Source organism: Corvus cornix, chromosome 1 (assembly GCF_000738735.6).
Source record: "Corvus cornix cornix isolate S_Up_H32 chromosome 1, ASM73873v5, whole genome shotgun sequence".
Lineage (NCBI taxonomy): Eukaryota > Metazoa > Chordata > Aves > Passeriformes > Corvidae > Corvus > Corvus cornix.
In genome coordinates, this window is record NC_046332.1 from 100,890,655 (window position 1) to 100,911,605 (window position 20,951).

At 43.2% G+C, this 20,951-nt stretch overlaps 1 protein-coding gene across 1 annotated transcript; it reads right to left on the minus strand.

Annotated features, from left to right (window-relative positions):
* Nucleotides 1-4,858: 4,858 nt before the first annotated feature.
* ASB9 (ankyrin repeat and SOCS box containing 9) lies at nucleotides 4,859-20,647 on the minus strand. The gene is made up of 8 exons (XM_010394428.4): nucleotides 20,286-20,647; nucleotides 15,501-15,580; nucleotides 14,252-14,359; nucleotides 13,185-13,335; nucleotides 12,471-12,605; nucleotides 10,909-11,100; nucleotides 7,621-7,785; nucleotides 4,859-6,439 (listed from the first exon to the last, which is right to left on the minus strand). Exons 1-7 carry the CDS (start codon nucleotides 20,377-20,379, stop codon nucleotides 7,661-7,663), a joined length of 885 nt encoding a protein of 294 aa, XP_010392730.3. The 5' UTR covers nucleotides 20,380-20,647; the 3' UTR covers nucleotides 4,859-6,439; nucleotides 7,621-7,660.
* Between the last annotated feature and the right edge of the window lie 304 nt (nucleotides 20,648-20,951).

Consider the following 20,951-nt stretch of genomic DNA (forward strand, 5'->3'; position numbering starts at 1 on the left):
GCTGTCTAGAAAGTTATAACAGCCAGCCTGTGAAATTAGGAAGCCAGCAACAGTAATTATTTTCCTAGAAGAGAGAAGGGGTTTTGAAAGGCATTATATGCCAGTAAGCACTCCTTCTGAAAACCGAGACAGATTTCTGTGTCTAATTGGTTAATTATATGTAATTTCAGTAGGTACGGATGTTCCATTTTCTGGAACTGATCTTTTTTCTGTGGAGTGCTAATGGAGGTTAGAAGAAAAATATATTAAGCAAGCTGCTGTGTAAAAACCTAAGCAGACCCTTCAAAGACCGGGAGTGCTGCAGGATACCTCTAATTACAGATCACTGACAACCAGGGACTGAGAGCGCTTATGTTCATTCTTTTCAGACTTCTCCAGTGGTTTCTTCACAGTATGTATGAATGCTAAAAACTTTAGATTTCACAAAAAAAGAGGAAGACAAGCATTAAGTACAGTTAATCTATCAGTTAAGACAAACCCTGAGCACTGTATGCATCCTGCCACTTTCAGACAGCCGATGTAGAAAGGTTGGGCAGTAAGTAGGACAGCAAAAAAGAGAAGTTTCCATCACTCTCAGATGGAAATGGCGATGATGGGAGATTCCCTGGTCCTTGTGAGCATGAGGCTGCATTCACTCCCAGCACCATGTCTTTTCTAGCTCGAGGTTTCCACTGATTATTCCTCTCGCACAACTTTCCTGCAGAGCCGTGTGCCAGCGATGCCATCTGCTGGCTAAACCTGCACTGTCCGCAGGAGTGAGCAGAGGCGGCGGGGCCGGCAGTCCCCATGGCAGACCCTTTTCTGCCCCTTGCCTTCTCCCCCGGGAGGGCTCCTGTGCCTGGGGCAGCAGCAGCCGGCGCTGGGGAGGGAGCTGCTGTGGCAGGGGTGAGGCAGCAGATCCCGATCTCAGTCTTCGAGCCAGAAATGTGTCCAGTTACTCCTGTCCCACGTCTCTCAATGTTCTGTCTTTCAGTCCTGGTTCATAGGGTTTGGGGGCTTTTTCGTTGTCATGCTTAACGGGAAAGAAATGCCATGCCTGTCCACTGCTCTGCTCAGCTGTCCAGGCACACGGAATAACAGACAAAAAGTCCAGACTGTGCACAGGTATCAGGCACAACCCCCTTTTCATATCTCAGGAAAAGAGGAGCTCTCTGTGCTGTGTCCTTTGTTGGAGCTTTGCACGTAGCAGTCCCCCTTTTATCCAGGATAAGCATTCAAAACAACTACAGTAATTGTTATGGAATGAGGTAACTGAAAGTGGAGAGCATATGCAAAACCCCTCCAGGAACTGAGCTGAGGGTGTTTGCATCAGGTATTTCTTTTGGACTCAGATGTCTGTATACATGAGCCAAGAACAGACAAGTATCTCAAAAACAGTGAAGGGCATTCAGGGAAAGAAGCCAGGAAACATTAGGTAGCTCTGGGGTCTGGATTTTTTTTTTTTTTTTTTTTTTTTTTTTTTTTTTTTTTTTTGATGGGGGATGCATGTTGTACAGACAGACAGAATCACAGTATTTTGGTCACCCACATCTCTGTCCATGGAGTTGCTAAAGAGGCTGGGAGCCTGGTCTGGGAGAAAGAGAGGCTCAGAGGCAGAGGTGAGAGGACTATCTAGGGAGTAATGTGGAGAGATTAAGAAACAGTTATTTGTTTTCTTAGGTAAAATTGGAAACTCTTGTAGGACAAAGAGGGAGGGGATCAGGCATACAAAAAATTATGTGGTGGATTAAAATGGATTAATGGATTTCTTGCCATGCTCATGGATGGCATGGATGCTGAGAATTTGCTTGGCACCACCAGCACTTACTGCCCCAAGGCAGCCCCCTGGGGCTCCCCCTGCCCCTGTCCCATGACCCCATTTCAGTCACCAATGGCTCCAGTCCCTGCCCCAGGGATGCCCTAATCCAAACATCTGGTCTTATGTCCTTAGGTACTGAGGCACAATCAGTGAGAAAATATTAGTGAACTGAAGTCATACAGTCTTGCTAGATAAATTGGGTGAGAGGAAGGCTTAGATTCACCAAAAACAAGAAGGATCTATCCCAAAGCACCAGGGATAGCAAAGGTAGAGAATGAATTTATTTCATTCTAGGAGGGAATCTGTACTTGCTTCCATCACCTCTAACAAATATATCCCAGTAGCCCAACTGGTAGACAATATTTTTCATGTGTTTCCTTCTGTTCCTGCACGAAAAATAAGCAATTTCCTTGCCATGGATTGAACTGTTTGGGGTTGTGTTTGTTTGTTTTCTAGTCTGAGAAATAATAAAAGCAATTATAGCTTGAAAGAGAGAAAAAGCTACTTCTCAACTTTTGCTCTATGAGGGAAAGGTTTTGTTTACAGTTGTTTCGCTGACTGAAAAAATGACTGGGAGCTGCAGACAAAATTGCCCCCTTCTAGTGGTCAGCAAACAAAGGGACTGAGCTGGTACTTTCAGAACCTGAGCAGTGCTCCATCTTTTCTATGAGACAAGTGAATAGAAATAATCCCAGGGAAGTCAGGAAATGCTCGCACCTTGTGCTCACCACTCTGATTATCTGAGGAGCAGAAATACACTGGTCAACTATTCTGAACCGATGGGTGTGGACGGAGTTATTTCAGAAAGGGATGTCCATAGTCCTCATTGAAGAGCCTTGGAAAAGCAGAGGTTCTGCCTACCAACTTGTAGGAAAAATAATGTATATACAGTTGTAAGGGACAGAGAGTCTGTCAGTCTCAGTCACTATGCTTGGCTGGAGGGTGAAAAAGCTGAATCAAGCACAGGGGTGATGCTCCTTCAAGAGAGGCCTGGGGAGAGCAAAGCAGCTGCTGGGAGCTTTGCCCCATGCAGAAATTCCCAAAACCAACTGTTCCTGTTTTGGCACAATTATATAATCAGAGAAAAATCCTGCAATTCCCTTTCCTCAAAATAAGGTAATAAAAATGCGGTCTCAATGACAAAGAGACAAGCCTATACTTGTCCTATTCATAACATCTTTCCAAGGTCTGTATGAACTTCTGTGATTCAGAGTCAGTGCTTTCATGAGACAAAGAGCTGCTTTAGCTGCTACTGCTGCATTTTTCAAACCACAGAAAGAAAAGCTCCAGGGATTTCAAAAGCCGTAGACTCGGCAGAGACTCCACTGTTTAATTTGTGAAGTGAGACAGCTGACAGATTACAAACTCAATTTTACTTCACAGTCACTAAAGCCATGAATCTAGTGCTGTGTCACTTGAATCAGTGATGATTAATGAGTTTCAAGACCTTTAAAAGTGCAAAGGGAAGTAGTTTAGAAAGTCAAGGCTTCACCTGGCATAGAAAAGAGACAAGACCTTGTTGCATGGTGACATGAGTCAGGTATTCTCCAGCACTGAGGTAGGGCTTGAGTAAGGGTTACTGTGTTGAATGAAGATATAAGAATTTGAAATATTTCTCTTCCCAGAAATAGTTCACTGCTGTCATTTTAAAGAGAAGTGGACTCCCCTAGGCATCCTAGAGAGCAGTTTTGCATCAAATGTTGCCTGGTGCATGAAAGTGAGTATCCCTTGGAGCAGTGAGCAGAGCAATGTGTCAAGGAATGACAAATAATTGCTCAATGTGCATAGAAATAACTCCTGGGAATTTTTACCCAAAGCCTGCAGGATTCAGGCTGGAACTGCTGAGCAAGGCAGTCTCCATTTTGGCAAATATAGTGCATGTGTTAAGCAAGAAAAAGTGGATTCAGGAGCATCAAGTCTCAGACCCATGATACTCAAGAACATGCGTCTGATGGGAATTGAGCATATCCCATATTAGGCATAGAAGTACTCTCTTTTTCACCACTAACCTGCTGTTTTGCAGCCAGTCTGTCCCATTTTGTTAAATTACTAAAGTAAAATTTATTTCCTTCTTAGTCATCTTGAAAAGAATTCATGTCAGCAGACAGGCAAGAGGACATTCTGTGCATACGCCCCTAAGATGTACGTTACATTTACTAGATTTGCATGTCTGTGGTTTCCAGTTAAGAGAAAATATAAAACAACAAGAAAGGGACAGGACAGCTATGGACCTTTGCACACTACTGCAAAAAGAAGAACTGTGTCCTGGGATGTGGCTGATCCCACCTAGAAACTGAAAAGATTTATTGCATCAGACATATTCCAGTAACACTAAAGATCATTTTCTCCCTTAAATCCATTGTTTTGTTTTGTTGAGGTGTTGGCTTAGTTCCACAGTTTCCATAAGCAGTTCTGTATCCAGCAGAAACATCTTGTAAAGCAATTTTCTGGCACTGCCCTCGCCCTTTAAGCTGGTCTTTGTGGGCAGGGACTCTCAGAGCTGCATCCAATGGAGAGGGAATGACTGTCCTTCCACACCTCCCCAGCCCGACAGCGTACCCAAGGGCACTGACAGACACCTGCTGGACTTCTGACCACACAGGGACCACCACTCTCTCACCTCCAGTAAAGGGTTCCTGCTGTGTAGGAACACACAATTGCACCAGAGCATTGCATGTGCCTTTTGCTGAGTTGGGAGGAGAAACAAACTTATGCAAATCGGTTTAAAGAAAATCAAAACCAAGCGGAAGACAGTGATCATCTTAATTTACATCTTTTCCTACTCTGTGGAATCTCGATCTCCTTTTCACTAACCCTCAAGTGAGGAAAGAAGGAATTTCAAGAGTCCAGCTCTACATTAAAACATCAACAAAAGGCAATATTTGCGCAGCATTGGCATTTTAGTCTCATCTTTACTATAGTTATATTTGAAGAAACTATTTTGTTCACTGCCTGCCTGCAGGTGGGATTGCAAGCAACTAGAATTCAAAACTCCATAGTATCACTCAATCCACAAAATTAGGGCTATCATTTAAAAAAATAAATTAAAAACTAACAAGCAAAAGAGTATAAACTATTTATTTCTGAGAAAATATCCTACAAAACCATGGCTTAACTACCATTAAACTGTTAACATAAAAATAGGAAAGAATCTGATAAAATATATTCCTGACAATCATTTAAGTCCTGTATTACATTTTGAATGGTTTCAAATATAGAAAAAAATCCAAACCTCACCTATAATGAACTTATTCAGTTTGCACCTTGTACAACTTTTACAGTTTATAACTGAATAAGTGTTGATGCATAAAGCTGTAATTCACTAGTGTTGATCACAATTTTTATGAAAATAAATAAGTAAACACAGTGAGATGATACAAGCTGAGCTTACAGAATTCATCCTAATTACAGTTGGGCAGAGGAATTCAAGTAAACAGAGTCATACCATGAAATTTTCATAAGAAAAGCAAGCTGGAAGCAACACCCTCACCTGGTTCTCAGAGCAACTTCCTCCTGGTTTTAGCATTACTCCTCTAAATCCATTGCCTGAAGTTACAAAATAAGATGCCTAAAGGCAAAAGTAAAATTAGTATGTACAAAAATGTTTCTTCATCATCTAGAATATAATAAGATGGATTTCCAGCTTTCCACTGTGTCACCAAAGCAGGGATTCTTCACACTTTAATCTCCAGAAGTTAACCACTAGGTTCATTGTCCATTACTTGCCTGTTCAGTGCAGATTCAGCTTAACCAAGACACTGATTTTAGAGGATATACCTTTCCCATCCCAGATACCTGCTTTTATTCAACCTCTGTGAAAACAGATGTCTACTTTTCTTCCTGGGCAGGAGGGAAACATTATAGAAGGCCACCTTAAACCAGCCAGTTAATTTTTACATGGCTCAAACATGTGTGGTGGATTGGGTCAGAAAAGTGACACATTCCCATGTGTCTCTATCACCAGAGGAGTTACAGACCTAACCACATTTGTCATTTTGTTCCATTAGGGTATAATTTAGTGTCCCACAACCCAAACAGAACTGTCCTGTATTTGGTCAGCACAAAGGAATCCAGCCACTACACTGGATACTTACAGCCAGCCATATGTTGTGCAGACAAGGATTTTAATTGTGAATTACATCAAATAGCATACAGGTAGCATTTTATCTCTCCTCTTTAACTTCCCACATGCACAAGGAAGGCTGGCACTGCACACACTGGCACAGTGGTGAACACCAAAATAAGCTTTCATATATTCAAAGGCTGCCAGTCTCTCCACTTCTGAGATGAGGACTGGATCTCTCACTGCGGGTGTTAGTGATGACATCAGTATTTGCCCTCCCAGCCCACTCTTACGGAGTCTCCACAGCAAAGTGAAAAAGGATCTTCAGAAGCACGGATGTGCATGGCTGCCCCTTCAGCTCAGGGGTGACATGGCAGCCCCTCAGTGAGCTGGGCATGCTGCTGCTCCCAGGTGATGCAGATGCACTTTGGTTTAGAACTCAAGAAGAAACAGGGTGATGGGAAGAAGAGCTGGAGTCTCAGCACCCTTGCTCCTACACAGATCAAGCATCTGATGTTCCATAGAGAACACCCAAGTGGTCACAACTGCACTTTGGCTTGGGGCAGCAGGACCCGTTTCTGAAAGGGAAAGAAAAATGCCCAGTGTTAAAGTTTAGCTGGAGGAAATATTTGTTCTTATGAGCTCAGTGGAATAAGAACCACATACGTCATACACTAACTGCTCAGCAATGGAGCAGGGGGCAGAAATTGTCCACTAATTTTCAAATTTGGAATGGACTTTGATTTCATTGTTAGTTTCATGATCACACATTAGAGGTGTTATTATTTCCACTTCCATGGAAAATGCTATGAATGAGGTAGCAACTCCCTAAGAAAAAAATATTATCTCACTCTTAATTTTTTCTTGGGTGGAGAAAGGGTGTAGAAACTTGTTTTTCTGATGCACATTGAAAAATGCTTAGGAAATATCACCTAATTTTAGTGCAGAAATGGGGAGCACTCAATGCCTGCTACTGATATCCTGTTAGCCTGTGTCCTTAAAAAATAACATGCTACAAGGAGAAGATGTGTAGTTCTGAAGTGTAGCTCCTCTATGTCTCAAAGTATCAGGAGTAGTTGATTTTAATGGATAATTAAAAACTTTTGCCCCACTATTATTGCACTGTAGGGAGCTGACATCAGCAGTGACCTACTTGCTGTCATGGCAGAAACGCTTGTTTCAGATGCTGGCTTAAATGCAGATGATTGTTGGTTGGTGCTTATCTATCTGCAGTGTGATACCCTTAGAAAATAAATAACTTCTGCCTTACTTGCCAAGTGGGTTCAGTTGAGTTCCCTCCCCTGACCCGTGGTGGTGTGGGCACAGCCCTCACCCCTCACAGATGACAGGCGCGTGAGCACTGCTTACAGAGAAAGCTCTCTGTAGCTCACCCTGGTGTGCCTAATGTTTACATGAAATGCTGTTAATGCTGGGCTGGGATATGTGTTTTCTTTGGAAGGGGTTGTCAACCACAAGACCTCTGAAACTATGCCAGAGAATCAAGAGATCTATTTTAAAATGTTATGCTAATTTTCTCTGCTTTCAAGGGGGCTCTCACATCACATTTCCAAGCTTCACCATGCAACCATGCAGGATTGTTTCTTTCCAAATGGATTTGGTGGGGATGATGGCAGTGAGGACTGAGTAAGTTGGTCAGTTCTGTAATTCCTAGACCCGAACTTTACTAGAGACCAAAAATCACCATAAATTATCATTGCAAACATTGGCAACACTAGTGATGAAAAAAGAGTCAACAAACCTTGCTGTTATTAAAGGCACCATTTTGAACATGAAAAGGATCAAATGTGGAGTAGGAAATGTTTCAGCTCGTCTGGGAGGAGAAGTCCAGTTATTTTTTGATGCTGCTTGTATCCAAAGCACCTCCTGATGCACAGGCGGCACAACTGCATCAAGGACAGTGGCCCTGGAGAAAGATCCAGGGAAGAGGTTACACACATGGCTTTATAATGCCAAAACTATAAACCTGAAATAGCAGCTGTGCATCACTGCTCCCTCCACCTCCTGCAACCCACCTCTCACCAGCTTTTCACTCTCAGCAGTGAAAAGGCAAACCTGCATCCCCCAAAGGACACCTGCCCACCTGCAGTCCAGTCCATGCCTAGTCACTCTGTCATTACTCAGCTGGCATCAGCAGCAGCAGTCTTTCCTTTCTAAGCTGCACAAATGTTTGCACTGTCTGAGAAGAGATGATTGATGCTACTTTAAAAGCCCTTCCCTCCTCTCAGTCCCCCAGTGAGATCAAAATTTTCAGTTCATTGCTTCCTTGAGGCATGTTTCATAACAGTGATGAGCACAAAGCAAAAGAAACACTATACAGTTCTTTATTTAAACCTTCCACGTTAACCAGTCCCATGTTGATAGATGGGAGCCCTGTTGAAGAATCTTTGTCACTTTATAAAAAATCTAAGTATAATAGCATTATACACTGGTTTGGGTCACTTATCCTTTTCAGGAAGAGGAAGATCCTATGTGAAGTTTTACCTGTGGCACCTGTCAGTGTTCAACCCTCCAGAGCATTGATTGCACAGAGGTGATGAGTGTGTAAGGTGGCTGGGGCTGTGGGAGGGCAGGTAAGAGGATGGGCACTGATGAGGTGTTTGGATGGAGGCAGTGGGGAGGACATAAGAAGAGACTCTGCAGAAAGAGACAGGGAGGTGAGTGAGATGGTAGGGAACAGTTTAAGTGCCCCCTCTCCTGCAGAGCAGAGGGAAGGAAGGGAGGCCACAACAAAAATGAGGTGAGGTGGCAGCTTTGATCAGCTTTTGAGACTTCCCTCAGGGGAAGGACACCACATCTCCAGCAGCTCTGCAAGGCTGAAAACTGCTCTGTTATCGCGGGCTGCACCCTTCTGCTAGGAGCCAGTTTATGAGTTGTTACCCTGTTCTTGGGTACAAAACAGGGCATATGGGGCTAGTTAAACTATTGCAGTATCACACTGCGCTTGTGCTTGACTCTGATCCCACAGATAAATGCTCTGCCTCCAAATACCTCATTTAAAAAAAGCTTCCATTAAAAGAAAAAACAACCAAACCCAAAACATGAAGGCTTATCAAAACACAAGCAGTGACACTACACTGGAAAATATTTAGCAAATGCAAGAACGCTGTTCAAAAACACAGTACATTTTTGGAGCATTCACTAACTCTCCCACCCACATGTAGGACTGTCCCTGAGATGTAAGCGGGGTATGGCGTGGTCCAGCAGCATGGTGAGCTGCTAGGAAGGGAACCACCACATGTACTACACCTGCTCTGCACTGGTCCTGGAAGGGCAACTGGGTCAGCACGCTCACCAGCTCTTCTCCAAACACACTTCCTGCAGCCTGCCTGGCCATGGGCTGCAGGGCTCCAGCAGCTGGGGTGTGGGGGGAGAGGAGCCTTGCATGGGAGCAGGGCGGCAGAGCAGCTCTTCCACCACTCTCCTGGACTGCAATTGTTCAGCCAGCCAAAGAAGCCAGACATCAGCGTCCGCAGGCATGACCCCACTCAGAGAAGGGCGCGTTGGAGAACATCAGAAAAACACTATTCCACAGGAAAATACCCTTCAGGCATTTATTGTTTCTGATTTTGATTGCTGAATTTCACTTAGAGGAGTTCCTCACTGCCCATGCTGTCAGCTCAGCCCGAGCAGTGTTTCTCAGGCCAGTTCCACAGGGTGTGTCTGAAATGTTTTTCTATCTCAAATAAACAGGACACATGCAGTGCCATGGGAGTCACAAATCGAATGCAGCAGGGGCTGGAACTCAAAAAGATCACTGCTCTGTGTGCCACAGATTAGGCTGGGAAACTAAATATATGTTGCTCATGCATAACATGCACAGCACAGTTGTTTCCACGCTACTTTCATGCTATTATTTCAAGCATGGCTTGATTCATCACTTTGTTATTCCAATTTTACCTTTCTATGACAACAATCTCATCAACATGTAACTGACATGGACGACACCATCACCAATTTGTTTAGAACAATGAAAATCCAGATTATTTAGTAATGTGTATAGCTTGCTGACTGAATGAGAAAATCTAAAGAACATGATGAGTAGACACTAGAGATCTTATTCTAACTTCCCTCAATAATAGTAAGCAGCATTTCTCTCCATACTTCATTAAAGATTTCATAATCAATAAAATAAAATAAAATAAAATAAAATAAAATTACCTTGAACTATTTAATTTACAAGTACAAAATAGGCACTTCCTAGAGTTTAAGCTTATGGTTTGACACTGCTGTAATATTCAGCACGTAAGGTTGGTCTTTAAAGAAAGTCTAGTGCATAAATGAATATAAATATATAATTCCTTATATTATTCCAGCACAATTTTCCTTAATGTCAAAAAAAAAAAATCATCTAGTGTTTCATTTTAAAGATACTTTTGCATCTATGTAAAAGCTTGGCCCAAGAATAAGAGTAAAGGGCAAAGAATTAAAAAAACAAGTTCTTCAATATACTTTTTTTTAGTATTACATGCATTCAAATTTTTAGGGTTGCAAATCTGCATTTATGCATTTGTGCTGAGACAAACCTGACCATTGGCATACTGTATAACCAGAGATCCCAAACCTCACCCTCACCACCTAGCCTCAATTCCCATCAGAGGTGATTTGCTGCCTGCATTTGTCAGCACATTCTGTAGAACCCTCCTGGGCCTACTGCTGTCTGACACAAGGGAACTGACAGATTCTCACTAAATTCAGTGTTTTAGGTAATGAAAAAACCTACCATTAATGTCTAAGGAATCTTTCACTTGTTTATTCACCCTAAACTCTATTTTGCATCATATGGCAAGCTCCATACGATTGCTTCCTAATGCAGTAGATTCAAAATCTGGAGGTTCAAGGTGGGTTATTTTTATTACCATTAGAAAGTTAGTGCACCACTGTATTCTGGCACTTGAACAATGTCCCTATGTCAGCAAGTGGAGGCAAGCTGAGCTATTCCCAGTTTTCTAGTGCTAGCGACCTGAAATAGCATAGCCTTGTGCAATAGTCTGTGTGGGGTTTCCCTAACACAAGCTCTAAGGGGCACCTTCTCTCTGCAGGAACAGCTGGCCAGCTGGGCTGCCAGGTAGGACCAGCTCCACTGGCCTCTTGTTTTCAGCATTCTTCACCCAAATGTCCGCTCCAAAGTCAATCAGCAGCTTCACCAGCTCCACACTGCAATTCCTGGCAGCCATGTGCAGAGGGGAGTCCAGGCCCTTGCCGCTGTTCACATTTGCTCCTGAACAATAAGAGAAGACAAAGAATAATGACAAAGAACAATCACTATACAGTAGCTTACTTTCATTCACTGCACTAGCTGCTATTTCTCTGAATAACACACAAATGCTGTAGTCTGCACCCAGAGGTGGACTCCTTTACACGGGGGCTTGGTGCTACAATTTGCACAAGTACAGCTCTCACTGGTTGAGAAGCAGTGGGGTTGTGACTAAGAAAATGATCCCAGAGGAGCAGTGCATGAGGAAGTCCTTCACCCACAGCCCAGTCCATGGATATTTTGAAGCAGGACAAAGATATAGTTCCACCTATACCCCACCTTTGCCTCCCATCCCATAAAATACATGCAGGATTTCAACATGCTCTGTACTGGAGGCTTAAGCTGGTGGGATTTCCAAATGACAAAGTATCTGTTAGAGAAAAAATGCAAGGATGGAAAATTCTAGAGGCCCTTGGTAGAAGAGGGCATAAACACCCCTGATCAGAGTTCCCCCATTCATTACCCTGGAATAATGGCTCCTAAAGCACCCTAAGAAAGGTGAGCTTCAGAACTAATTCAAAACTATTTATAATGTTTTTATAGTACACATTCCCATATATAGGAGGCAGCAAAAAAATATTAGGAGAAAAAAGAAAATAGTTGCCAAACATTTAATGTTTAGATTAATTTGTATTTGACTTCTCAAAAAAGGTCATCGTACTAAACAGTGACCTACCTAAAAGGTGATATATATGGGTTTTGCTTGTTTTTTCTAAAGTAGCTTTGTTGATCCATCATTTTTGTACCAGTTATGTGGCTACTTTAGGCTACATGGCCCATTTGGCTAGAAGAACTGTACTGTTGTAGATAAGAAGAAACAGTTTTGTGTAATTATCCAAGTGTTTAGACTTACAGCTAGGTTTGTGTGATGCAAAGCATATAGTACTGAACCTTCTTCTGTGTTGGAAGTGTCTTGAACTTTTTATGAACTCATTGGAATGTAAAACGTGTTTGCAGAAATACTATGTATAAGTGGCTGAGCCAATTGTTTTGGGTAAAGAGGGAGTAAAATAAAAAAATTCAATTTCTTCCTGTCCACTTCAAATAACTGCAGCATCATATGCATGTACACTGGAAAGAATAGTCTGTTCCAGGCACAATCAGCCATGTGAAATCCAGGATCACACATCATTTTGTTGGGAGCTATAAAGCTGAATTCCTGGGTCAGGAAGACCATGATCACCCTGCTACCACATTTAACCCAGGGCTGCTATTATGAGTGAAACATCTCCAGGTCCCAAAGCAGGAGCTCCTCTAAATCTTTGATGCAAAGATAATCCAAAGATAGATGTTGCAGGAAATGAAAGTACCCCATTCTTTATTTTTGTTTTTACCTGACTCAAGCAGCTTCTTGGCACAGTTCAGTTGCTGGTTCTCACACGCTACATAAAGAGGAGTACCCAGGTGCTTGATGTTGTGATCTATATTTACCCCATGGGATGCGAGGAGTTCGACACATTGCACATGACCTTAAAAGGGATAAAGGAAGAGTCAACTCACAGAAATCAGGCTTTTTTTTCCAGCAAATTCTCTGTTGCAGCAGTGTAGTCTGGCAAAGATTCAATGTTTTGTCAAGAGATGGTAGTGTAATAACTTTCATCCACTCCAGTGGATCCAGCCAGCAAAAGAGGAGCTGCAAAGCCGCGTTCAGCAAAACAGGCTAAAGCCTCACGGGCTAAAGCCCTCACATTTTATCTGACTCATTTCAGATGTCTATTGAAGGTGAGATGAATCACTCAGTGCTTCTCTCCACTCCTTTTGAAGATCAGCCAGATTTCTCCCTCAAATGTCCACATTGTAGGCAGCTGACTTGGACAATGCCTCCCCTTCCAGGTGTCACCGTGTGAACTCAGAGGATCTGATAGCTGAGCTGACCTGCCCTTGATGAGCAATAGAGGTGGGAAGAACTGCGCCCCTCACGATGAGACCAATTAGCAAGGCATCTTACACTACCCAAGACAAGAAAATTATCTTCTTTATCTCTCTCTTCCACTTCAACATGCTGCTAGCAACATGGAAAGGAGGAGGGCTGATGCCTGTGGGGTTACCTCTCTTAGCAGCTTCATGGATGGGGGATGCCAGGTCACAGGGTGGTTGTAGGCTGGCTCCATGCTCCACCAGTAAATTCAAGCAAGCCACACTGCCACTGACACAAGTGTTGAACAATGGTGTGTGCCAGTCAACAGTCACTCCATTCACCTGGTGGAAAATAATCAGGCAATTGTTTTAGTCTTCTCATTATTTCAGAATTAATGACAATTAACCAGTTTCTCAGCAGAAAATAGGGTTCTCAATAATTTTTAATTTAATTCCATGCCAGAACTCCCCACTGCTTCTGAAGACTACAAATTTTCATTAAAGTGATCATTAAAAAAGCATTTTTTGTAAATTGCCCGCAAGTCTCTCTTACTGAAAAAAAAAAAAAAAAAAAATTGATCAGTGCCACTCCAGGGTCTCTCAGGAGTTACCAAGCTAAATGTATGCCCATTTTTCAGTTATCTTAGCTGAAACACACCTGCCCCTAGCCCGCTCGTGAAACAGTCCATTTTTGGCTGAAAGTGTGCAGCCCTTCCTTATTTTAATTTTTTTTTTTTTAATTTTAAACTGAAAGGTAATGTATGGTAAGGTAACATATGTATGAATTAATTTTCTTATTTGTTATAATTTTGATGTTAGCTTGAAAAGCAGTGGCCATGAGATACCATTTCACCATCTTACTTGCAGCTTGTTTCCATTTTCTTCCCATTTTATTGTCAGTTGATCCTAACATTCCTATGCCTCTACTTAAGACTCTGCATATTAATACTGATAAGATTCATGCATGCATAAAATAAAACACACCCTTAACTGCTGCAGGATTATAAATCCTTTGCAAGATGAACTTCCCCATGTTCTTGTAAAACCTCATCCTCATCTAAAGAACAGTAATAACTGCTGCCCCTATCTGTGCTTTTTGGATTGCTTTATTAGGAAGTGCATTTCATAAGTACCTTAAGCAGAGCTAAGTACAGAGTGTAAATCACAGAGACATTCTGCCATGACATCACTTAGCATTAAAGTGTGGTAATACACCATACTAACACTAGAGACAGTGGTCTGTCCATCACATACTCACCTGAGCACCATGTTTTAACAGGACACTGGCACAGGCAGCATGACCCCCTAGGCAGGCTTCATGGAGAGGAGACACCTGGTCTGCTGTAACAAGATTGACATCACTCCCCTGATAAGATAATGGAAAACATCATTACAACCAACTACTAAAACCACCATACAAAAACCAACAATAAAAAAAATCCCTTCTGTCTTTAAAGCTTTATGTAATCAGACCTTCCTCAACTGCCTAGAGCTATTCAGCTCAAAAAGTAAGCAGATGAAGGGGATGAAGGGGCTGTGATGTTTTGGCCAGAGTGGATACTGGCACCCGAGGTCATGCCTTCTACACACTGATAACAGCACAGAAAACTTAGTGGATTGTCCAGTGGGACAATACATCCTGTTAGGACCTCAGCATGATTTTACTACACGGTGGATAGCAAAGTCTGTAATAAAAGAAAATGATGAAAAGTTGCTACTGGAGTTCTTGTCAGGGTAGTGACTGCTGCCTTTTTCTATCACCGCTCAAGTCTTCTGACTTCCTGCCCACTGAGTCTGTGGTTGTTTGACTGGGCTGAATCCTGAAATGCTCTTGAAGTGTTTTCTGCTCTTTGCCTCAAGGCACCCACTGATGGAAAGAAATGCATTGGAAACATTGGTTTGATTCTACAAGATCTTTTTTTTCTAGCAATCTTGGTGCTCCAGAAGACTAAGCTGGAAGAGTCTCCAATGCCCCTTCCCTTTCCACCAGCTTCACAACTAACCCAAAGATTTTGAAGAAACAGAGCAGTGAGGTTCAGAAATCACTTCTACCTATCCCTGACCTTCTGGAGTGGGACCACAGCCTTTGGATACGCTCAGGCACTTCAGAAACAAATGTCTGGGTGACTGAATTGAAGCCTCAGCCAGACCCATGCCTGGGTCCAGAGCTGGCCCTCAGCTTGGTCACCAAAAACTGCTCACAGGCACGCACAGGAGCTGCAGAGGAGCTGCCCGCAGCCATGCAGAGATCCCAGTGATCAGGGTCCCATTGCCTGTACCAGAGTTGAAGTATCACCCAGGATAGTTCAGTACATCATCAAATTAGTGTACAAAGCTTGTGCTGGGCAAGGAACTGATTGTAGAAACAAAAAGCCTGTTGCATGCAGATTTCACTGTGGCCTGGTTAACACGATTTTCTCATGCTGGAAGTTTCACAGTAAAGCAAGGGCCACATTCATCCACTGAACAAACCCTGAAGAGACCACATGAACCCAGCGGAGAGGTACCTGTTCAATGAGTTTCTTCAGAGAAAGCAGACGCCCATGGATAGAGGCTTCATGTAAAGGAGACCAGTCTGAAACAAAGTCTGTATGAAAACAAAGACAGGAAAAAGGCTAAAAACTCTATTTCACTAGCATACTTTACTTCAGCTGTGTGACCTCTCTTCTACTTTATTTGAGCTGCCAAGATTTCTTTGGAGCAGATGCTGTGAGGGAGACAGACAAGAAGATGGTTTCTCTGTGGGTGTGTTTTTAACTCATCCCATGTTTGCACTGTGCAGCTGCACTCCCCTTCAGAAGACAGGAAAGGGATTTGCAGAACATCACCTGGCTCTGGCTGAGCTTGTCCCTCTCCTTGAATTATTTCCAGTGCCTTTGTTTTCACAAAGCTTATTACATTTTAGCAATTATCTCAAAAGGAATATGTTTTGAAGAGCGTTTGGCTAATCAGTCATTTACCCCTGCTCAGAGCTGGACTAGAGTCAACAACACTTGGCAAGAGAAGGGACCAAAGTACAAGGAGACAAATTGTGCTACCTGTTGATTTTGTCTTTCAGTTTTCAGTGTCTGGCATGAGTGGTGCGTTTTAAGTAATAGGTGTGTTCTCTGCATTGCTGAAACCACAAAGTGAGGTACAGCACATATATACCGTGCAATATTAATAGAGGGAGATCTCCAGTATTACAGATTTTATGGTTCAGAGCCAGCTGACAGCAATAATCCCTCTGGGAGATATTTACATCCCAGCATTCAAAACATAGTGTCTGCTCTATGTCAATGTCCCAGGTTCCCCCTGGGACGGAAGGGAAGCCTTTACAGGGGGCACTTCACACAGCTTCCTGTGGAAAGACATTTTGCTGCTCTCTGGAGATGTCCCACTCTCCTTCCACTAACTACTGAGAAAACTCCAGTGACCAAGTTGCTGGCTGAGTTGCTGAGGTTCTCAGGGACTATCACAGAGCATGTGCCTGGAATGGAATCCTTAACAGCGAGAAGTCTGCCTTCAGCAAAAACCTTAATAAGCCACTATAATTCTTTAAAATAATGTTTACATATAAGCTGATGATCATAGAGGTTTTAAATATGAAGAATGTGTATTTAAACTAGATATAAAAATGAGATGGTGAAATAATGGAACAGGTTGCCTAGAGAGGTGGTAGATGTCCCATTCCTGGAAAGATTCAAGGTCAAGTTGGATGGGGCTCTGAGCAAGCTAGTCTAGTGGAAGGTCTTCCTATTCATTGCAGGGGTGTTGGACTAGACAGCCTTTAGAGGTCCCTTCCAATCCAAACTAGGCTATGAGTCTATGAATTAGCTTTTAAAGAAATTTGTATTCTTTGTTATTAGCATTATTTGAGCTCTGCATGCCTCCTTCTATGTTCCATGGCTGCATCCCACAACAGTTACACAGTTAATCATTAAGTTCACAAACATCCTTTGGCTTTAGCAAATGGACAGCCAGTTCTGGAAGCTGTGATTCTGGTTCATAAGGACAGTCAAACTAGGGCTACAATTATCAAAGCACAGTACTATTAACTGATTAAAATAGCTTTGCTCTAAGTGATGTGTGTCAAATTGATGCTTTTCTGACTGTGCTGTTGTTCTTGCTGATCCTGCCTGTTACTGGTGGTTGTGTTTCCAGGGTATGTAAAAAGCTTTTCCTCATTTAGAAACTAATGCCACTGCCTAAATTGCATGAGTTATAAGGGAAGTATATTTATAGAAATTTTAAAAATCTAGATTGAAGAACAAGTTTTTTGAGCTGCAACTTGAACTTTTTTTGACTACACAAATATAGGCAGGCATTTGTGCAATCTACCAACTTGTGATATCATCATGTCAGAATTCTGGTTACTAAGAGGGACATATCCATGTGTGGATTTGATCCATTCAGTCCTTGCTTGAGAAAAGACAGGTTTCTACTGAAACTCTAAAAAGAGACAGACCAGCCCTCTGTGGACTGGCCATTAGCTTGCTATTTTTCAAGTCTTAACAATGAATTAAAAGATTGGCCATATAAGCATCAAAGATAAATGTCAGTGAAAAATAAAAGAGGTATGTGCTAACATGTAATCTAGCTGGGAGTTCTGTAACAGAGAGAAACTGAGTGTTTCATCCTAGGTGGAAGTGGAGTCCTGTGGAGTCCATCACACCAGTCTTGGATGACTTGGGAAGAGGGGTATTAAAAGCCTGACTGATGACTAACTGCAATGGCATAATTCCAGATCTGCTGCCATGAACTGCACAGCCCCAGGCTGATGTCTCTCCTGCCCTACCTCCATCTGCAGCAAACACCTCTACCCTGAAGCAATGCCAGGGAGGCAAGCCCCCTGGAATAGAAGGCAGATTTCCCCAGTTTCTTGACCCAGGGCATCACCTCCTGGCAAATGACAATATTTCTATTTTCTGCCCGCTGCAGGCTGGAACTCATGTTTCTTGCCTGGAAGAAGAGGGAGGTGCAGTGGATTTCCATGTCTCACTGCCCTCTTTTACACTTCACAGGAGGCACACTGTCAGAATATAAAAGATCTGTATTTATATTTTATTAGGGCCTAAGCAAATGCCAGTTCCAGCTGACCATGGGCTTTCAAAATCCTGAACTAGTGACTTTCACGAACGTGCTCAAAATACTGCCCACCAGAGCTGCGTGTGAAGTAGCACGGCTGGTGTATGTGGGGGACACAGCTGTGTTCATTGTATGTACCACCGCTGCAACAAGGATTCCTGATTGTCAAAAATATCTACAACTGCTCTTTCACAGAGAAACAAGATCATTTGTCCAAATTTGAAATTTACCCACACCTTAGTCCACAAGGAGGCTGAGTCAGACCCCAGCTGTTCAGCATCTAGACATCCAAATCCCACTGGCTTTCAGTGGCATTGGGTCACCTAGCTCCCCTTCCACTGCAGAAAACTCCAGCCAGCCCAGGGGTTACATTAAACCTCTGGTTATATTTGATTGCTTTGCCATCACTTGGGCACATGACTGGCAGGGTGGTGTATGCAGAGGGAGCCTTATAGTAATAACCATGCACGCAAATTCTGGCTGCTCCCTGTGCACAACAGAGCTTTCACAGGACCTTTCTAGAGCACTGGTTTTTGTGGTGATGGCTGAAGCAACTTTTTCCAACCTCTGACCACGTGAGGGCATTGCACCCTCCATGCCTGTCCCTAGGCTGGTTTCCTTCCATGCCTCTCACGCACAGTGCAGCTTGAAAGGGGCTCTGAAGTCCCTCCAGTGAAGGTATGCTCTTGCATTCATATTTGCAGACACAAATGCCTAAGGCTCTATACAGAACAGTATTATAAATGGTGTTTTTCATAGGAAAAGGCCTCCCTTAAAGTTTGTGATATACATAGCCTGAGCCAAATACATTCCTGCTGGAAATTACCAGCAGAGTTTATTGACTCCACTAAGGAACAGGCAGACACAAAAGGAATGGACTGAACTCTGATTTTAAAAGGACCAAATGATCTGTGTCCAGTAGTGTGCCATGTGGGATTCTCTCCTTCCACCCTCCATTTTGCTGGACCTCATCTCCAGTGTGCACTGGTTCTATTCCTACTGTTAGTAATATCTCTGTGCCTTCCCTCTCACCCCAGCCTCAGGCTGTACATATGTGACACACATGAGGACAGGCAGGCTACACTGCATATAGACTGATCAGCCTTGCATGGTGGTTTTGTGGCCTTAATTTTCTATTTGGTATTGATGGAAACATTCTGAACAGCCCAGAAAAGGAGTGAGGACAGCATAAAGTCGCATTTTCTGAATTTACCTCGTTCCCTCTGCACTCACCATTAGATGAAGGAGTAACTTCATAGAAACAGAGCTACATGGAGCACATCCAGCTAAGGATGTGAAGTTAAATTACTTTTTTTTTTTGCTATGTCATATTTTCAGTGGCTCTGGGCCAGACAGAGATAAACGACCAGAGTGAGGCCATTTGTCTGAGTAGCTTTTCACTGTTATGTGCCCACAACAGCATTGGTCACAACAATGCCATTGCAGAAGAATCCAGTAGGGTTGGTGGCTCAGCCCAAACAACACTACTTAGGTCTGCTCATCCTCAAGACAAGGGGAAATGATAAAAGATAAAGGAAAAAAGGAAAAAAGAAAAAGAAGAAGAAAGAGAAGACAAAAAATAAAAGCAACAATTAAAATAATCAACAGAAAGGAGAAAAAGCAGAAGGAAAATAAGGAGGAAGGGAATGAAAAGAAAGCAAAAGCAAAAGAGAAAAAGAAAAAAGAAAAAGAAAAAATAAAAAGAAAAAGAAAAAGAAAAAGAGAAAAAGAAGAAAAAGAAAAAGGAGAAAGAAAAAGAAAAAGGAAAAAGAAAAAGAAAGAAAAAGAAAAGAAAAAGAAAAAGAAAAGAAAAAGAAAAAGAAAAAGAAAAAGAAAAAGAAAAAGAAAAAAGAAAAAAAAAAGAGGAGTTAAGCCAGTGCTGAGATTCCTGCTGGCACTAATTTAAGTCAAACATGCCACATTGCAACTGATTTTGCAGTGTGCTGCAGTCCAAGTGCTGCATTTGTTTCTGCTTGCACATACTGCAGTACAAAATCAAACAATCTTCTATGATACACAAGAAAAACAACCAAAATTTCAGTATCAAACAGAAATAGGTTTTTAAAATCCCCCCAGAAGTACAAAGGCATGGGGGTATTTTGTGGGACTGACTGTGGACCTGTCCTGGAAGCAGGACATAGGGAGCAGCAGCCACCGAGCCTGCCCTTAGCCTTCGGTGCCTCCGGCAGAGCTGAGCCTTGCGGCGGGGCAGGAGTGTCACTTACCCCTCATCAGCGGGCTCGATGGAGACGCTGCAGATGCCTGGCCTCCAGCTCCTTGCGATTTCCTGGCATTTTGATTTGTTCTCTCATCATCCATCTCAGCCCTGGCTGCCCAACTGCTGTTTTTTCACTTTGTGGTTGGTTTCCAGAGTTCAAATTCCATCGTCCCCGGTGAGCCCCCAGCGGCCGGACTGATCTCTGGAGCAGACTCTGCACGCATGAGTCGAGCAGCCCTTGCAGCAGCCCGGGACGTGGTGCCGGCGGCTCTCTGAGCAGAAACTCGAGTACCTGGGTTGGGATTTAACAAAACAGCTCCCGGGCTGCCCTGGTCGGCAGCCAGCGATCCAGCGAAGCGAGAGATGTGCCTGATGTCACATCCTCTCCATCACGACGCCCAATCGGGGCGCCCGCCGTTCGTTTTTATCAGGAAGGAAATTCTTCGTTTGCCAAAAAAACAAGACAGAAAGAGCCAGTTCAACTAGTTGAGCAAACTCTGCCTGCAGGGGATGCTCAGAGAGAACCCGCAGAGCCGCTAGCACAGCCCTGCTCCGCTCCCCAGCCAGGGCTTTGCAGGCAGCTTGGCTGCGCCCCGTGCGAAGGCACCGCGCTGATGTGCCGAGCCCGGCGGGGACAGAACGGCAGAGCTGATGTGCTGCTGCTCGGCTCTGA

Coding starts and splice junctions, on each gene's coding strand:
- ASB9 (XM_010394428.4), bottom strand. CDS start 20,379: ATGGATGATGAGAGAACAAATCAAAATGCCAGGAAATCGCAAGGAGCT. Junction 13,336..14,251: donor TGTTAAAACATGGTGCTCAG/GTGAGTATGTGA, acceptor ATTTTCCACCAG/GTGAATGGAGTGACTGTTGA. Junction 11,101..12,470: donor CAAGAAGCTGCTTGAGTCAG/GTAAAAACAAAA, acceptor CTTATTGTTCAG/GAGCAAATGTGAACAGCGGC.